This window comes from Schistocerca americana, chromosome 7 (assembly GCF_021461395.2).
Source record: "Schistocerca americana isolate TAMUIC-IGC-003095 chromosome 7, iqSchAmer2.1, whole genome shotgun sequence".
Classification (NCBI taxonomy): Eukaryota; Metazoa; Arthropoda; class Insecta; order Orthoptera; family Acrididae; genus Schistocerca; species Schistocerca americana.
In genome coordinates, this window is record NC_060125.1 from 49,999,607 (window position 1) to 50,018,512 (window position 18,906).

The following is an 18,906-nucleotide window of genomic DNA, read 5'->3' on the forward strand; positions in this document are numbered from 1 at the left end:
AGGCTCTGCTAAATAGGTCATGTGTCCACTACACACAGGAGGCAGCTACATGGGTAGCAGGGGCTGTGTGACATGGAATGGGCGGTTTTTTAGGTTAGACACTCTTGGGAAAGATCAAAAAGGGCTCCAGTCTCAAAGGGTACTGGGCAAAGAAATGACAAGAATCAACCAAGCAACAGTTGGTATTGTAGTTATAAATTGTCATAGTTGTGTTGGAAAAGTACCAGAGCTTAAAGTGCTGATAGAAAGCATTGAAGCTGAAATCATTATAGGAACAGAAAGCTGGCTAAAGCTGGAAATAAATTCTGCCAAAACTTTTAACGAGGCACAAACCGTGTTCAGAAAGGAGAGATTAAATAGAGTAGATGATGGTGTGTTTGTGTCTGTCGGTAGTAGTTTATCTTGTAGTGAAGTTGAAATAGATAGTTCCTGTGAATTACTATGGGTAGAGGTTATACTCAACAGCCATTCCAAGGTAATTGGCTCCTTTTACCGAACCCCCGACTCAGATGATATAATAGTTGAACAGTTCAAAGAAAACTTGAATCTCATTACAAATAAGTACCCCACTCATACAGTTATAATTGGTGGAGACTTCAATCTACCCTCGATTTGTTGGTGAAAATACATGTTCAAAGCTGGTGGAATACAGAAAACATCTTCCAAAATTGTACTAAATGCTTTCACTGAGAATTACTTTGAACAATTAGTTAATGGGCCCACATGAATTGTAAATGGTTGTGAAAACACATTTGACCTCTTAGCAACAAATAATCCTGATCTAATAGAGAGTGTCACGATGGATACAGGGATTAGTGAAGACGGGGCCCCGGAGTGAGGCTTAAAACCATATCAACCAAAACCACTAAAAATAAATGCAATATCTATTTAAAACACCAGCTAAAAATTCACTTGATGCCCTTCCTAAGAGAGTCTCCATCCCTTCCAAGCTAATTATGTAAGTGTAGACCAAATATGACTCAAATTCAAAGATACAGTATTGATAGCAATAGATAGGTTCATACAGCATAAGTTAATAAGAGATGGGACTGATCCACCATGGTACACAAAACACATCAGAACACTTTTGCAGAAGCAATGAAAAAAGCATGCCAAACTCAGAAGAATGCAAAATCCCCAAGACTGGCTAAGTTTCACGGAAGTTCGAAAGTTAGTGTGGATGTCAATGCGAGATGTTTTTAGTAGTTTCTACAATGAAATATTGTCTCGAAATATGGTAGAAAACACTGAGATTCTGGTTGTATGTAAAGTACACCAGTGACAAAAAACAGTCAATACCATCACTGCACAATAGCAATGGAAATGTTACCAATGATGGTGTCACTAAACTCGAGTTACTAAATACAGTTTTCCGTAATTCCTTCATGAAAGAAGATGAAGTGAATATTCCAGAATTCAAAACCAGAACAGCTGTTAGCATGAGTGACATAAAAGTAGATATCTTAGGTGTTGCAAAACAACTCAAATCATTTAAGACAGGCAAGTCTTCTGACCCAGATGGTATACCAATCAGGTTCCTTTCAGAGTATGCAGACACAATAGCTCCTTTCTTAGCAATCATATACAACCGCTCACTTGATGAAAGGTCTGTTCCTAAAGACTGGAAAGTAGCACAGGTCACACCAATATTCAAGAAAGTAAATTAGAGTAACCCATTGAATTACAGACACATATCACTGACCTCAATTTGCAGTAGGATTTTGGAGCATATACTGTACTCAAACATTATGAATCACCTTGAAGAAAATGAATTATTGATACATAACCAACACGGATTCAGAAAATATCATTCTTGTGCAACACAGCTAGCTCTTTATTCCCATGAAGTAATGAGTGCTGTCAACAAGGGATCTCCGATGGATTCTATATTCCTAGATTTCCAGAAGGCTTTTGATACCGTTCCTCACAGGCAACTATTAATCAAATTACATGCATATGGAGTATCATTTCAGTTGTGTGACTAGATTCATGATTTCCTCTCAGAGAGGTCACAGTTCATAGTGATACATGGTAAATCGTCAAGTAGAACAGAAGTGATATCTGGCATTCCACAAGGTAGTGTCATAGGCCCTCTGCTGTTTCTGATTTACTTAAATGATCTAGGTGATAATTTGAGCAGCCCCCTTAGATTGTTTGCAGATGACGCTGTAATTTACCTTCTAGTAAAATCATCAGATAATCAATTCCAATTAAAAAATGATCTAGAGAGAATTTCAGTATGGCGCGAAAAGTGGCAATTGGCACTAAACAAAGAAAAATGCGAGGTCATCCACATGGGTACTAAAAGAAATCCAATAAATTTTGGGTACGTGGTAAATCACACATATCTAAGGGCTGTCAATTCGACTAACTGTCTAGGAACTACAATTATGAGCACCTTAAATTGGAAAGACCACATAGATAATATTGTATGGAAGGCGAAACAAAGACTGCACTTTGTTGGCAGAACACTTAGAAGATGCGACAAACCGAAAGAGACAGCCTACGTTACACTTGTCCGTCCTCTGATGGAATATTGCTGTGTGGTATGGGATCCTTACCAGGTAGGATTGACGGAGGACATCAAGAAAGTGCAAAGAGGGGCAGCTTGTTTTGTGTTATCGTGCAATAGGGGTGAGAGTGTCACTGATATGATTCACGAGTTGGGGGTAGCAGTCACTGAAACAAAGGCAGTTTTCTTTGTGGTGAGATCTATTTATGAAATTTCTATCACCAGCTTTCTCTTCTGAATGTGAAAATATTTTGTTGACACCCACCTATGTAGGGAGTAATGATCATCATAATAAAATAAGAGAAATCAGAGCTTGAACGGAAAGATTTAGGTGTTCCTTTTCCCACGCACCATTCGAGAGTGGAATGGTAGAGAAGTACTGTGAAAATGGTTTGATGAACTCTCTGCCAGGCACTTAAGTGTGAATTTCAGAGTAACCATGTAGATGTAGATGAACCATGTAGGTTGATCACCCAGTCTGCACATGTTTGATTAGGGCACTTTTTTCCATTGCCAAAATTCTAACCAGGCTAAAATTGTATGTCTCTTTATTGAAAAAATGTGCTTGCAGCAGAGAGAACATTGTAAGCAACTAACGTTCTGACATATTGCCATTAATTTTTGTCTTAGGAGATACAGTATGGGATTTCCTGACAAAAACATGATCTGTAGTCTTTCCATACTAGAAATTTGACAAGCCAAAAAATATAACTACAGTCATCAATGGGATATATCCCACTCTTCATTAAATAATACACACACTCAAACAATGCAGTTTACTTGCAGCAAATCACAAACTTGTGCACACACTCTTCACCTGGCTCAACACTCAGAGCAAGTTGGGCTCCACACAGATTTTAGTGCAACTGGTCATTTCCTCACTCCACACAAAATTATTCGAGGAACAAATGAGTACCATATCCTTTTCTGGCATGCCTTTATAGATTTTGAAACGGGATTCACTTTGATTAGTCACCCAGCTGTGTTTGAGGCTCTGAAAGAGAAAGGAAGGGAATCTGGCTACATTCATGTCTTATTAAACATATGCAAAATCTCCATAGTGTTTGTGAATGTTATTGAAAAACCATTGAATTTCCTATTGAAAATGGTGTAATACAATGTTTAAATTGAATTGGAAAACAAAGAGAATCCAGGTTCTGGGAAAGAGGTTAAATAACCCGAGGTTTGCTGATGCTATTGTTCTATTTGCAAATAATATAGAAGAACTTCAAATACTGGTCAGCAAACATGCTACTATGCTATGAAGTTTGCCTAAAAATGAACTATGGTAAAATCAAGATCATGATGAATGTGTGGCATTGGCGGCAAATATATTTGTTGGATGTACAGAAGTACAAAGGTCATAGAATATGTCTATCTGGGTCAGTTTGTACATATGATAGGACACCTAAAAGCAGAAATATTTCAATGTATTAAATTAGGCTATCAATCTTATGGAATATACTATTCAATTTTGAAGTCTAAGATGATTGCTGAGCTGAACAAAACAGTTTTATGCCATTGTATATTGCCAGTATTGACTTATGGATGTGAGACATTGATATTAAATGAATTAATTGTCAGAAAACTAATAGTGACCCAAAGAGGAATGGAAAGATAAGTGTTTGGCTGCATAAAGATAGAAGGAAAGCAGCTGATGTCAGACAAACAACAAATATCAGTGACATAATGGAAAGAGTGAATATTTTGAAATGGCAGTGGGCTTGTCATGTCCCTTGAAGAAAAGATGGTAGGTAGTCAGATAAGTACTAAATTGGAGCACAATTTACCAAAAAAAGTCAAGGGGGAGACCATCATACATATGTGACAGAGACTTAAAGAAGACAGCTGGACTGAACTGACAACAAGAAGATCTAGATCATTAGAAACGAAAGAACCTGATGAGATTCTATGTTGCCACTAACTCAAAGAGAGTACACCACCAAGTGATTGGATTGGCTGATTATGACAATGATGATGATGATGATATATACAGGGTGCTACTAGGAACAGTGCAAGTTATCATAACAGTTTGAGTGACAGTTACTCACATAAATCTGTATACCCTAATCCAAGTCATTTCTCCAACTCATTCATCCAGTACCAGGAATTTTTACTATAATTTGACTTTCTGGTACAAACTCAAGAAACAATGTGAAGCTACTTTTCTTAATTTGAAATGAAGCTTGTTGACTGATTTTTAAATAAATATCTTTTTGTTAAACCTCTTATCACTGCAGGGCATGAGAAAGATTGCCTTTTTCAGGTGCAAAGAAAATTTATTTTAGCATTTTGTTTAAAATTTATGAGTAAAACATATGAGTTTAAGTCTGTATATGCAATAAAAATGAAGAGAATATTACAAAAATGGTTCAGTATATCAAATAGTTATTTTTAATGGTAGAGCTGGAAACATAGTCGCAAACAAAACCACACTTTGCATGCACCACACTTAAACAATGTATCCTTTCTTTTGGCTACTCCTTCTCCCTTGCCTCTTTCTGAGCACTGTCTACATGTTTTCTGTGATTTTTTCTGTCCTGGTTGTATTTGTACTATCTCCAGGAAATGATTCTTAGCCAGCTACGATATCTCAGCATCGCTTTTGGGAAGTAGAGTATGAGCACTGCATGCTATCGATGTTCTTTGCAAACAGAAATAATGGATTGTCTAGTAATAATTTTCTTGTTTGTAAAAGAAATCTGACACACTGCTGGCACTCTTGAAGTTCATTTCAGTTTGTTTATTCCCATTGTCACCAAGTGGTGATTTGCATATAATCCCTGTCATCCCAGTCATCATTTTCCTCAACTGTCCTGTGTCTTTCCCATTTTTCTATCTGCCATTTTCTGTTTGCAAGACGCAGCAGCAGCTGGCATCAGATTTTCTCGATGCTAAAATAATACATGAATTATGCATGAACATTTGTACCCATATAACATAACAGTAAAGAAGTACCAACAAAAACTTTTGTATTATATTACTTTATCAGATACATTATGCTAATGAAATATCTATGCTGCACAATAAACTACAGAAACTTTCTTGTGTGAATCATATAATTGTGAAGTCAGAGCTTCATGTGTGTAATCAGTGGCAAAATTATCACTAAGATAATCTTCATGTTCTTTGAAGATGTGAAAAATCTCTGCACCACTGGGTAAGCTATTGTTAGGCATATTGCTTTGAATATACAGTGTGCTAACAGTTGTGTCTTGCACTCGGCTGACTAGTTTGACTGTTTAAATTACCATGCTGCACTATAGTGAAAAAAACTGGCAGAAAAGTATAAAGTATTTATCTGTTGGATGACTAATATTACTCAAACGAGCTAACAACTAGATGAAGAGTGCTGCCCTTTTTGATTGGGGAGTTCTGCCCATATTTTACAGACATAGGAAGCCTCACTGAGATGATGTGCCCATATTACTATGGGCATGCCATTCTTTCCAACATTGAAAACAATTGAATATTATGGGCATTGCACTCAGAATTTTAAATATATATTCCCAAGTAAAATCCAGTACAGGCCATATCAGAGTTCTGTATATGTACAAATAGAGTCCGCCAGAATAATATCATACCCTGTGCAAAAATACTTGCTGTGCACACTCCACTGCTCACGTCACAAGTGCTTAGGTCAGTCCTGTGCTGGCTTATATGTCAGAGTCTGGTGTGATTCTATTGGATGGCATGTCTGAGCATCAGACTTGTCTGAATAGTGCCCCACAGTGGACAGTAGTAATGCTGCATTAGCCATTCAGTTTCCACAGTAACATCAATGATGCCGTTTCTGATAGAGTACTTAAAGGACTTCAGACACAGTTATCTCTCTTGATGGTTTTTGATCATAAAAGATTGTGGCAGGATGTCACTATTTCAACTTATTAAGAGCTTATCTACTCAGGAGGACATCGTTATCAGAAGACAGAAAACTGGCATTCTGCAGATCGGAGTGTGGAATGTCAGATCCCTTAATCGGGCAGGTAGGTTAGAAAACTTAAAACGGAAAATGGGTAGGTTAAAGTTATATATAGTGGGAATTAGTGAAGTTCAGTGGCAGGAGGAACAAGACTTTTGGTCAGGTGAATACAGGGCTATAAATACAAAATCAAATAGGGGTAATGCAGGAGTAGGTTTCATAATAAATAAAAAAAAGGAGTGCAGATAAGCTACTACAAACAGCATAGTGAACACATTATTGTGGCCAAGATAGACACGAAGCCCACACCTACTACAGTAGTACAAGTTTATATGCCAACTATCTCTGCAGATGATGAAGAAACTGATGAAATGTATGATGAGATAAAAGAAATTATTCAGGTAGTGAAGGGAGACGAAAATTTAGTAGTCATGGGTGTCTGGAATTCGAGAGTAGGAAAAGGGAGGGAAGGAAACATAGTAGGTGAATATGGATTGGGGGAAAGAAATGAAAGAGAAAGCCATCTGGTATAATTTTGCACAGAGCATAACTTAATCATAGCTAACACTTGGTTCAAGAATCATAAAAGAAGGTTGTACACATGGAAGAATCCTGGAAATACTAGAAGGTATAAGATAGATTATATAATGGTAAGACAGAGATTTAGGAACCAGGTATTAAATTGTAAGACATTTTCAGGGGCAGATGTGGACTCTGACCACAATCTATTGGTTATGAACTGTAGATTTTATTTATTTATTTAGCATCCAATAGATCACACATGTGATATAGGATTTGTCATTTGATTACACATAACACATAACAACACATACACATAATAAATTGACAAATATATACAAACAGCAAACAAATTACATACACATACTACATAAGTAGTGTACAAGTAGTGTACCCAAAAAACAAAAGTAGATGCTCATGATAAACAATTTTAGATCATGAACTATGCCTTATACACAAAACTTATTACGGATATACACAAAACGTATAACGGTTATTTAACAGATTTTCCTAAGTACCATAATTACAAAGTTGGAAAAATCATTAAATTAGTTTGAATTTAAAAAAAAAATAAGTACAGGTTTCAATCCACAGTCCGAGACAGGTATTCATTTACTCTGTAGCAGCATTTTTCCATCAAGTATTTTTTTACTTCATGCTTGAAATTATTTTTGTCTTTCAGTTCTTTAATTTGAGATGGAAGTGCATTTAAAAGCTTTATTCCTAAGTGGCTACATGTTTCTGACTTCTAGTTTTTGATACATAGGGAATGTGGAAGTCTTTACAATGCCTTGTATTGTGATCATGGTAGCTTGAGTTGGTTTGGAGATTAAAACTGAAGAGACTGCAGAAAGGTGGGAATTTAAGGAGATGGGACCTGGACAGACTGATTAAAGCAGAGGTTGTACAGAGTTTCAGGGAGAGCATAAGGGAACAATTGTCACAAATGGGGGAAAGCAATACAATAGAAGAAGAATGGGTAGCTCTGAGGGATGAAGTAGTGAAGGCCGCAGAGTATCAAGTAGGTAAAAAGACGAGGGCTGGTAGAAATCCTTGGATAACAGAAGAAATATTGAATTTAATTGATGAAAGGAGAAAATATAAAAATGCAGTAAATGAGGCAGGCAAAAAGGAATACAAATATCTCAAAAATGAGATCAACAGGAAGTGCAAAATGGCTAAGCAGAGATGGCTAAAGGACAAATGTAAGGATGTAGAGGCTTGTCTCACTAGGGGTAAGATAGATACTTCCTACAGGAAAATTAAAGAGACCTTTGGAGAAAAGAGAACCACTTGTATGAATATCAAGAGCTCAGATGGAAACCCAATTCTAAGCAAAGAAGGGAAAGCAGAGTGGAAGGAGTATATAGAGGGTCTATACAAGGGTGACGTACTTGAGGACAATATTCTGGAAATGGAAGAGAATGTAGATGAAGACAAAATGGGAGATACAATACTGCGTGAAGAGTTTGACAGAGCACTGAAAGACCTGAGTCGCAACAAGGCCCCGGGAGTAGACAACATTCCATTAGAACATTAGAACAATCAGTTTAATAAGTCACAGCTGCAAAATACTAACGCAAATTCTTTACAGATGAATGGGAAAACTAGTAGAAGCTGGCCTTGGGGAAGATCAGTTTGGATTCTGTAGCAATATTGGAACACATGAGGCAATACTGACCTTACGACTTATCTTAGAAGAAAGATTAAGGAAAGGCAAACCTACATTTCTAGCATTTGTAGACTTAGAGAAAGCTTTTGACAATGTTGACTGGAATACCCTCTTTCAAATTCTGAAGGTGGCAGGGGTAAAATACAGGGAGCGAAAGGCTATTTACAATTTGTACAGAAACCAGATGGCAGTTATAAGAGTCGAGGGACATGAAAGGCAAGCAGTGGTTGGGAAGGGAGTGAGACAGGGTTGTAGCCTCTCCCCAGTGTTATTCAATCTGTATATTGAGCAAGCAGTAAAGGAAACAAAAGAAAAATTCGGAGTAGGTATTAAAATCCATGGAGAAAAAATAAAAACTTTGAGGTTCGCCGATGACATTGTAATTCTGTCAGAGACAACAAAGGACTTGGAAGAGCAGTTGAACGGAATGGACAGTGTCTTGAAAGGAGGATATAAGAAGAACATCAACAAAAGCAAAATGAGGATAATGGAATGTAGTCTAATTAAGTCAGGTGATGGTGATGGAATTAGATTAGGAAATGGGACACTTAAAGTAGTAAAGGAGTTTTGCTATTTGGGGAGCAAAATAACCGATGATGGTCGAAGTGTAGGAGGTATATAAAATGTAGACTGGAAATGGCAAGGAAAGCGTTTCTGAAGAAGAGAAATTTGTTAACATCGATTATAGATTTAAGTGTCAGGAAGTCGTTTCTGAAAGTATTTTTATGGAGTGTTGCCATGTATGGAAGTGAAACATGGATGATAAACAGTTTGGACAAGAAGAGAATAGAAGCTTTCGAAATGTGGTGCTACAGAAGAATGCTGAATATTGGATGGGTAGATCACATAACTAATGAGGAGGTATTGAATAGAATTGGGGAGAAGAGGAGTTTATGGCACAACTTGACAAGAAGAAGGGACCAGTTGGTAGGACATGTTCTGAGGCATCAAGGGATCACAAATTTAGCATTGGAGGGCAGTGTGAAGGGTAAAAATCGTAGAGGGAGACCAAGAGATGAATACACTAAGCAGATTCAGAAGGATTTAGGTTGCAGTAAGTACTGGGAGATGAAGAAGCTTTCACAGGATAGAGTAGCATGGAGAGCTGCATCAAACCAGTCTCACGACTGAAGACCACAACAACAACAAAGAGCTTATCTAGATCTTTCCCACCCCATCTGTGGTTGAAACAACTTCTAAATATGTAATAACAAGTATTCAAGATTTTAACTCAGTTACTTTTACTGCACTCTTTCTATGCCTCAAGTTCACAGTACCTTAATGATGCTAGACATGTTAATATAACTGTGAACTCTGTGACAATAGTAGTAATTGTTAAACATATTTCCATATCCTGAATAATTAATTAATGTTTTACTGTAGTTTAAACACTCATTTGTTACCTAAACTTTGCTAAAAACATAGGTAGCATACATGTGAAACATCAAGGAATCTCCAGGAATTGACTGCAGTGTGGAAATTGCAACCATACTCATTTTAAACTTTGTAGTACACTGGGAACACCACATCAGCAAGAAAAAAGTTTTATTTTATTTATTTATTCACAGACAATCAACAGATAATATATATTATATGTATAAGAGTCAAGGAATATTTCAGAAACTATAGGGAAATATTGCTAGTGTATAAAGCCTATAAGATTTTATCTTGTTTATTGCTAGAACGCTTGAAACAAAACACAGAAAATAAATAATCAGGAATTATCGAAATGGCTCTCACAGAAATAGATCCACTACTGAGAATGTATTTGTAATCAGAACAATAAATGAAAAAATATGGGAATGTAAACAAGAAAATACAATGCTTGAAAATTCATTGATATGAAAATTTATGACTCTGTTCAAAGGCAAAGCCTGTAGATGTAATGACAGAGTTGTTGTTTCCAGTTAAATTTATGTCTTTGTAAGCGGTGCATGGATAATAATGTAAGCAGTGTTGAGCTAAATGGAATGAAATCTGACCATTTTAAAAGTAAAAGTGGTTTAAGGGAGAGGCTCTACCTCCCCCCCTCCCCCACCCCCCACCTCTTTTATGTAGCATGAAGGGACTTGTGAGGAAACTCAAACTAGTGTCTGCTGGGGCCATCCTAAGAACTAACTTAAGGCTTTAATGTATGCAGGTGGCGCAGTGATTTGACAGTTATTTATGGTGCTCAAACTTAGCCTAAAATGAAATAATAAGAAAACAAAATAAATGAATGTTCAAATATGTAGAGATGAACAAGACAACAGTCACATCTAATAAATGGTAAACAGTTCAAATTTCTGGGTGTAGTGATAGATCAACAAAATCAGAGAGAAGTACACATGAAAATTAGAGTGCAAAATGATAATAGAACCTACTACTCCATACAGAAAACTCTTGGCTGTAAACCGCTAACAAGGAAAACTAAAATGAAACTATATTATACAATCATCAGATGAGTCCTACCATATTGAGCAGAAACATGGAGTTTAACTAAAACTGAAAAACACCAGATACAAATATTTTGAAACAAAGTTTGTAGGAAAATTTTTGGTACAAGGGTGCCCGTATGATAGTGTGTAGAGTATCCTAGACCTAGAAGGATATAATTTTTTAATGTTTTGGAGCATGAATGGTGAATTGTAAGTAGGCATAAAAAGCTTTAGTTCTGACCTAGTTAAAATCTGTGGAATACCATCCTTTAAATAATTTTCTCGAAAAACAGATATCTCCTGATAACACTATGTTCCCTCCTGTCCCTGAGAGCTAAGGGTTAGGGGGAAGGGGAGCGTGCAACACCTTCCTCTCTTGCCCATGAGTATGGGCACCTTTCCTTTGGTCTATTGATCATAATGAACCACAAAGCTGTAAGAAAGACACAACAGAAATCCACATGCTGTCATAATGGTAACAATAATGAACATGATAAATTAGAATGACTGATCAATCCAATTGATGAGAATGAAAGAGGGAAGTGGTTTTGGGAGTATTCATGGAGAGGAAATTTGGTAAGAGACCAATGGGGAGACCCCAGAGTGTATGGGTGAATGAAACTATAACAATATGGAACCTGAAGGAGTTAAATAACTGGCAGGAAGTAGCACAAGATTGGAGCATTTGAAGGCAACATGTGAGCTCATCACAGGAGCTTAGAATCCTTTAGTAGGTATGAAGAAGAAAGGGAAACCCACTTGAGAAACTGTCATTTTCCATCACTACACTGTTTTGACTTCCTATTGTGCCTGACAGCTTCCCCTTCATCCTTGTCTCCCCTTGGCTGAACAACCATTTGTTACCTCTCAACCTGCAGTCTGAGCAACCTATTCCTCTTTTCTTTTCCCGGTGCTGCTACTGAGTCTACACAGCTACAGGAAAGTTGCAACCTTTCAAAAGTTCGGTGTATTTTTTTTTATTTTTTTCATGCTAAAATTTCCATTAACAGTAATCAGTGTTATAAGTGTTTAAAAGTGGCTTAAGTTGGTAGAACTTAAAAAGGCTCTAGAATTTGATGGAATCCCTGCAGGGTACAGCAATTCATTTGTGGTGCAGAGTCATCTGCAGGCACTGTAACAATACTTGTATATGTTGTGTGTCAAAACAATGCAATGTAACCATTGTTGTTTGTAATATATATAAATTTGAAGAGGCAACAAGAAAAATGATGGATGTCACATTTTTGTTGAAAATAAGTTAGGAGTGGCATTGTATAGCTGATGATATGTAGAATGCATATAGAGTGTTGCACTCTAAGATACTGATAGTCATTCTGTAGTAATGGTCTGAAAATTACCTATGAATAGAAACAATGCTAGATAACAATTGTGGCATAGGAAAAAATGATGACTGTCATTCTTGCTTTTTTTCCAAATCTGTTTCTTTTATTGTGTATTCCCTGCAAACTCGGTTGGCAACCTTGCTTTTATTGTTCTCAGACTTTTGTTTTCACTATTATTGTTCTGTGGATGTTATTTATTTGCAAGACGATAAAATAGAAAGTGTGGAAGATGATGTAGATGACATTCAAGATGTATCTAGCACAGAGAAGTCTTTTAAGAAGAGAAAAAGCTATGGCAGAATGTTTGAGGTAATGGAGACACTGCTTTCATCATCTCATGAGCCTGTGCAGATTATAAGTGTAAGAGATTAAAATATTTTGAAAATGTCTCTGCTGAACAGATTTCAAATCTTCTTAAAGATTTTAATCAAATAAAGTTAAGATGAGCAGAATTCCTGCTTATTTGGACTGATGTCTATAAACCCAATAAAACAATGTAGGCCTAGACAAGATTGGGACTATACAATGTTCCATGACAATTTGTATTCTTACAATGTCTGTGTCTGAGATGGTCAAAACATGACTGAGATATCTGTCTGTATTAGTGCCTTTACTGCTATTCGGGGTATCACATTGTGCAGAGTACAGACTTGGCAAACATCAGGAAAGACTCTAGGTGCAACACCTAAAGATATGCTTGGGAAATATGATCATTTACGTAGTAGGAAAGGTCCTGAGGTGTTTGAAGCAATTAAACAGCACATTGAATCTTTCAGATGTAGGTCAAGCCATTTCAACAGTAAGGAGCTGTACGTCCCCACAGAGTCTAATGTTAGGAAACTGCATAGCATGTACAAAGAAAAAGGGTTCTGTATTATATCTTATCAGTATTACAGAAATGTATTCAATCCATGGTTCAATATAAAATTTGGTTTTCGTAGATGCAATACCTACACTACTTGTGACAAATTTCAAACAGAAATGCAAGTCATTACCCAGAGACTGATGAGCACTACAAATGAAGAAACATGAATGAAACTTCAAAGAGAGTAAATGTAGCTAAAGACAGAAAATGATGTACACAACACAAAAGCAGAAACATTCCACAGAAGAAAGAAAGCTGGAAAAATTAAGAATATTAAATAGAAAGATTGTGATGGTATTGTCATAGATTTTCAGAAAAATCTCATTATACCAAACATTTCCACCATTGATGTGTTGTATAGGTGCCAATTATCTCTGGTTTTGTTTAGCATTCATTCTGTCTAATAATAACTCAGTTTTCCACTGTTATGATGAGACCATTGGACTGAATGGATCCATCAAAGTTGCATCTATGGTTGCACCACTTTATATTCACAAAGTTGGCACCAAATGTTAGGCATCTGTACATGTTGTGTGGCACATGCAGCAGGCAGAATAATAACTGTACTATTATCAGAGTCTTGCATTATGTTGTCCACACTACAAGAAGACTGAAATCAGTTTCAGTAATTTTTCCTGTTAGATGTCACTCTTATACCGAGAGTGACTATAATATGGCCTTTAGTAACAGTAAGCCATGTGCTGAAATTCCTGACCATTGATTGAGCCATATTTCTGCAGCCGGAATAAATCTTTCTCCTTTTGATGTCATTTGAGTTGGTCAAGCACTTCTCAGGTCTTGGACACATTTTTTTATCACCTCTGTACAAGGAGAAGTGTCCTTTTGCAATTCAGCCAATGAAGGAGCTTTTCCTACAACAAGAGATGGGTCATGTTGTTCAGTTCTGAAGATCCTACAATGATGCACAGGAGGGTTCATCAATAAAGCAACCTCTTTGTGGCCCAGGTCCACTCGAAGCTGATGATAAAGTTAGTGAGCTAAATTATGGAGAATTCATCCTTACAGATTATTTGTACAAGGGTAATATGGTCACCGTCATTTCACACTCTTAAAATAAGACAAAATATTTGGCATTGTGGTTTTAATATTAAATCTTTCATTACAAGAAATCAATTTCTGTAGTTATGAAGAAAGTAATATCCGTTGAGCCCTGTTGCAGAAGTCATCCCATTCTTAGTTGAAAAGATTAGGGACCTCCAACACTTGATGCAGGTTTGCAGCCCAGTAACAAGGGATTTCAGAATGACCCTGCCATTTTTGAGACAAAAAAGCAAACAGCAAATGTCAGAAAAAGCCAAGTATTTGGTACAACAGTGAGAACTAATCACATCACCCTAACTGTATTACTTCAGTACAACTGATCTGACATTCATCATTGTTTCCAGTAATAGGGTGTACTAACAATTGAAATTTAGATGTAGTCATCATAATTTTAAAATAAAAATTATGAAATGTATTAACAATATGAGACAATAAAATACCTTAACTAGTAGCACACATAGCTTCACACTAAACACCCTAGCTTTTCTCTTGAAAAACTGAGTACAAATGACATTCATCATTTTTCCCATTGCCTCTTCAAATGTTTTGGTTATAGTATTTCTTGATAACTCAAGTCTTTTAAAAGTTACAGTTATTCAGAGGAAATTCTATCCAGCAGCACACAATAATATCCAACAGGATTATGAAAAAGTATCTGCTAATCATAGAGAAATGTAAAGTATACAAAACATAAACTGAGCGGCCTGTGATTACAGGAGTGACACTTTGACTGTGATGCATCTATATCAGTGGATGCTGCATTGCTGCAATTCCAAAGATGTGCTTAGTGGCGCATACTTCTGATGTCCTCTCCATTTTTCTGATCTTTTATTTTTCCCCTTTGGGCAGGCAATTATTGAGTTGGAACTGTTTATTTTCAATATTGACTCTACTGCATCCCATAACACTAATACAGTCTCACAAAAAATCACATAAATACAGAATTGGCAGAAATCATGGGATGAACATTGGAACATCATATGTTAGGCTTACAGCAAGCTAGAATGTTTGGTGCAAGTCTACCATAAGCACTGACACTGAAGTGAGAATGCAGTACACTGAAATTCCATCTTTTGAGTGTAGAGAAAAATATGAGGTGTGGTGAGAAATAACAAGTAGTGTTGCAGACAAATGGACCATGTATTCAACCACAACTAAATGAAATACAAGCATATGACATCAGTCAAAAAGTTTGAGAATTATTTTATTCCTGCGAATAAGGTGATGTCAGTACAGTAACTGTGGTGGGTGGCAGATTGAACTAACAACAGCTGCACATTCAACCAGTCAGCTGTGAGCTGACAATGTTAACTAGTGGACATGCAGCCATAGAGTGTCAATGTTGTTGTGTTACAAATCACAATGGAGTTCCATCTCTAAACTGATTGTTCAAGACATTGTCCAGAATGTTATGAAGAAGAGGAAAGTATGTGCAAAGTTTGTCCCACTCACACTGACTCCTGAAGGAAAATAATGGTGCATGGATGCCTTCTGTGACCTGATTGAAATGGGAAAGACATCATGGGTGATGAGACTTGGTGTATCAAAATGAATGTACGTAAAATGACAAAGTGTGGAAATTCATATGAAAGGTCAATGCTTTGAGGACTTACCCAAAATTCAAGCCATCATGACTCACAACTTTAACAGTGTCCCAAAGAAGGACACTTATGACAGTTTCTTGTTGTTGAATGAATGTTCTAAGCAGTGAACTCAAGTGAGGGAGGGGTGGGAGGAGGAGACTATGTAAAACATCTGACTCATTGGAATCATCATTTAACTTTTATCTATTTTTTATTAATCCAGTCTTGAAACTATTTGGACTAAAAGGGTACATCTCAAAACCTCTTAAGTTATTGAGCATTTCATGGGGACATCAGTGTGGAATTGCAGTAGAAGTCAAAGCCTTATTGAGCCACAAAGTCATACAAATACTTGGGAGCACAGAATGTGAGGTTAAGTCTTTGGAATCCTATCATTTTCAAGCCACATCAATTGAGTTAAAATTCTACTGCTAATATTTTAACTCAGTTTATGCAGCTTGAATACTGAGAGGCTTTAATCAATGCTCATACATAAAGATATGAAGTGCAAGAATTATCTAGGTTCATTTGTAAATAAAGCAAAGCCAGCTTCAATTCTTTGACAGGATACCAGGAAACTGCAGTTTTGTACATAAGAGATATACCCTACATAACACTTCCATGGCGAATACCCTGTTTTATGTATTATCTGAGTTTGGATTTGTTTGAGCAGTTACTACTTGTTGTTACAATTTTTACCAAGTATGGGGTGTGTGTGTATTTTTCTGTTTAAGTTATGAGTCAGGTATATCCCACCTTCTCATTCCACTAATGATTATATGTTTGTGGTATATTTTCTCTTTGTTGCTAAACAAAATGACAAATATTTTTGGAAGTGGAACACTTAGATGCAGTAATTCTGTAGTTGTTTAAACAAAACTGAAATAGACTGTGACTTCATCATAGGATAATTTTATATACACTATCAGGGTATGTGTAGTTTGCAAGAGAAACCAAAAGAGTAGTCCAAGGACACTGTACAGACATTGATTACCAGACAGACAGGACACAAATGAGGAACTGATTTTGCTAGATTTGTACATGTGCAAGTCAACCTTCAGGCTGCCATTGCATTTATAGACGTTTTCTCATATCAGGAGATTTATCACCTTTGGCAGCCACAGCTGCTGGTGTCATTGGAGTCTATAATTCAGTAATGAAAATATGTATGTGTGTGTGAGGGGGGGGGGGGGACAAGATGGATCTGTCTTTACTTATCTGAGTAACTTGCCACCAACTCCCCAGTAACTTCCTCCCTGGAAAAGGAACCTGTACTTCTAAAAACCAGTATTATTGCCATTATTGTTTTTTACTCCTCCATTAACTGTACAGGGTATTGTACACCATGAAGGTAAATACTAGACATCTATCTGTATCTTCATGAACTTAATAAAGTTCTGAATGGAAGTTTCCTTTTAAACAGTTTAATGTTTGAGTTAGCATATTATTCATCAAATATTTGTGAACTTTCCAGAATGAATTTTCATTATGCAGTGGACTGTGTGTTGATCTGAAACCTTCTGGCATATTAAATCTGTGTGCCAGACTAGAAATCAAAGGTGAAATCTTTGCCATTCACATGCAATTGCTCCACGGACTGAGCTATTCAAGCACTAATTGTGACTTGCCATCACAGCTTTATATCCACCATTACTTTCCCTCCAACTTTCCAAACTTCTCAGAAGTAGAGCACTTGCCAGTAAAATGCAAAGGTCCCTTGTTCAAATTCCAACCCAAATACAGTTTTAATCCACCAGAAACTTTCATATATGAACTTCTTTGTTGTTGATCTGTGTCACATTTACTCATCATGTTACTCCACTTTTGATGCTAGTGTCTTTCTCTCTTTACAGTTCCTGGTATGCTACAAAATGTTTCTAATGAACTTAGATCAAGTCCATTGGACACACATGATCCAACAAGACAGGCACTTATATCTGTGCCTACCCATATATTTGATTCAGCAAATGGTAATATAATGTACTATGCAATTTTTGTGGCACTATACTCTTCGGGTCAGAATTCATCAAGTGGATATCTAGAAACACCAATACAACTGTCAAACTGTAACATAACATGGCCTGATAATAGCTACTGGGGTGAAGTTACTGTAAATGGAGTACCATCCAGTGAATACCAAGCTACACCTGACTGCTGGTATCCACCTACTGCAGGTACTATTTTGTGTATTTATGTACTTTTTATCAGATATTGTTCATGGTTTATAAATAGTAATTTGCAGAAAAGTGGGATTCCTTAGTTGATCTACCTGCACCAACAAATATTTCATTTTGATGAAATTTTGGGTCCTTATTATGATTATGTTTAGTAATTCAAATTGTGTTGTGACAGCTATACATTATACATAAAATATTGAAATAGTAGTGTAGTTCACATCTGCCAGGATGTAAATAATGGTTGAATCATTCTAACTTTACATGCAACTCTCATTAACTCACAGCTAAAAGTTTATGCAGGTATAGAACATGTCAAAAATACTAAATACATACTACATGTTTTACACAGTTGATATTATATGCTTTGATTTAATGTTAATTACTCAGACCACAAGTTAAGCAGTTCTTATCAGTGTTCAAAAATTGGAACACATTACATTTACATATTAATACAGTAATTACAATAAACATATCAGTCTACACATAAAAAAGCACATAAAGTTTTTTCTGGGACAATTCTCAAAAGAAAAGAGTTTATTGTGTTTATTTACTCTTATGCTACTATACCTGAGATGTTTAAGGGTAAAATTTTACACAGATTTCACATTATGTAATGTCATTCATAATATAAATAATTCAAGAAAGTTTTGCATAACATGCATATCTGAAAATGTGTGTGGGTCTTATTTATAGGTAAGCTGAAAATGAAACAAAAAAAAGTTTCACAGTAAAATTAAAGCAATACAATATCCAAAGTAAAGGCAGAGTATTCAAAAGTTCAAATCTTCACACATTTGCAAAATCAAATTCTGCTGCTTGGTAGCATTCAATACT

The 18,906-nt window shown here is 36.3% G+C and overlaps 1 protein-coding gene across 3 annotated transcripts in view; it reads left to right on the plus strand.

Annotated features, from left to right (window-relative positions):
- The window catches only part of LOC124622596 (phosphatidylinositol phosphatase PTPRQ-like), a 431,781-nt gene that overhangs the window by 245,604 nt on the left and 167,271 nt on the right, over window positions 1–18,906 (plus strand). For all 3 annotated transcript variants that reach the window (XM_047148348.1, XM_047148350.1, XM_047148349.1), the window contains one exon: window positions 17,749–18,069. In XM_047148348.1, the coding sequence (XP_047004304.1) occupies window positions 17,749–18,069 (321 nt within the window). The remainder of the gene's footprint in view (window positions 1–17,748; window positions 18,070–18,906) is intronic.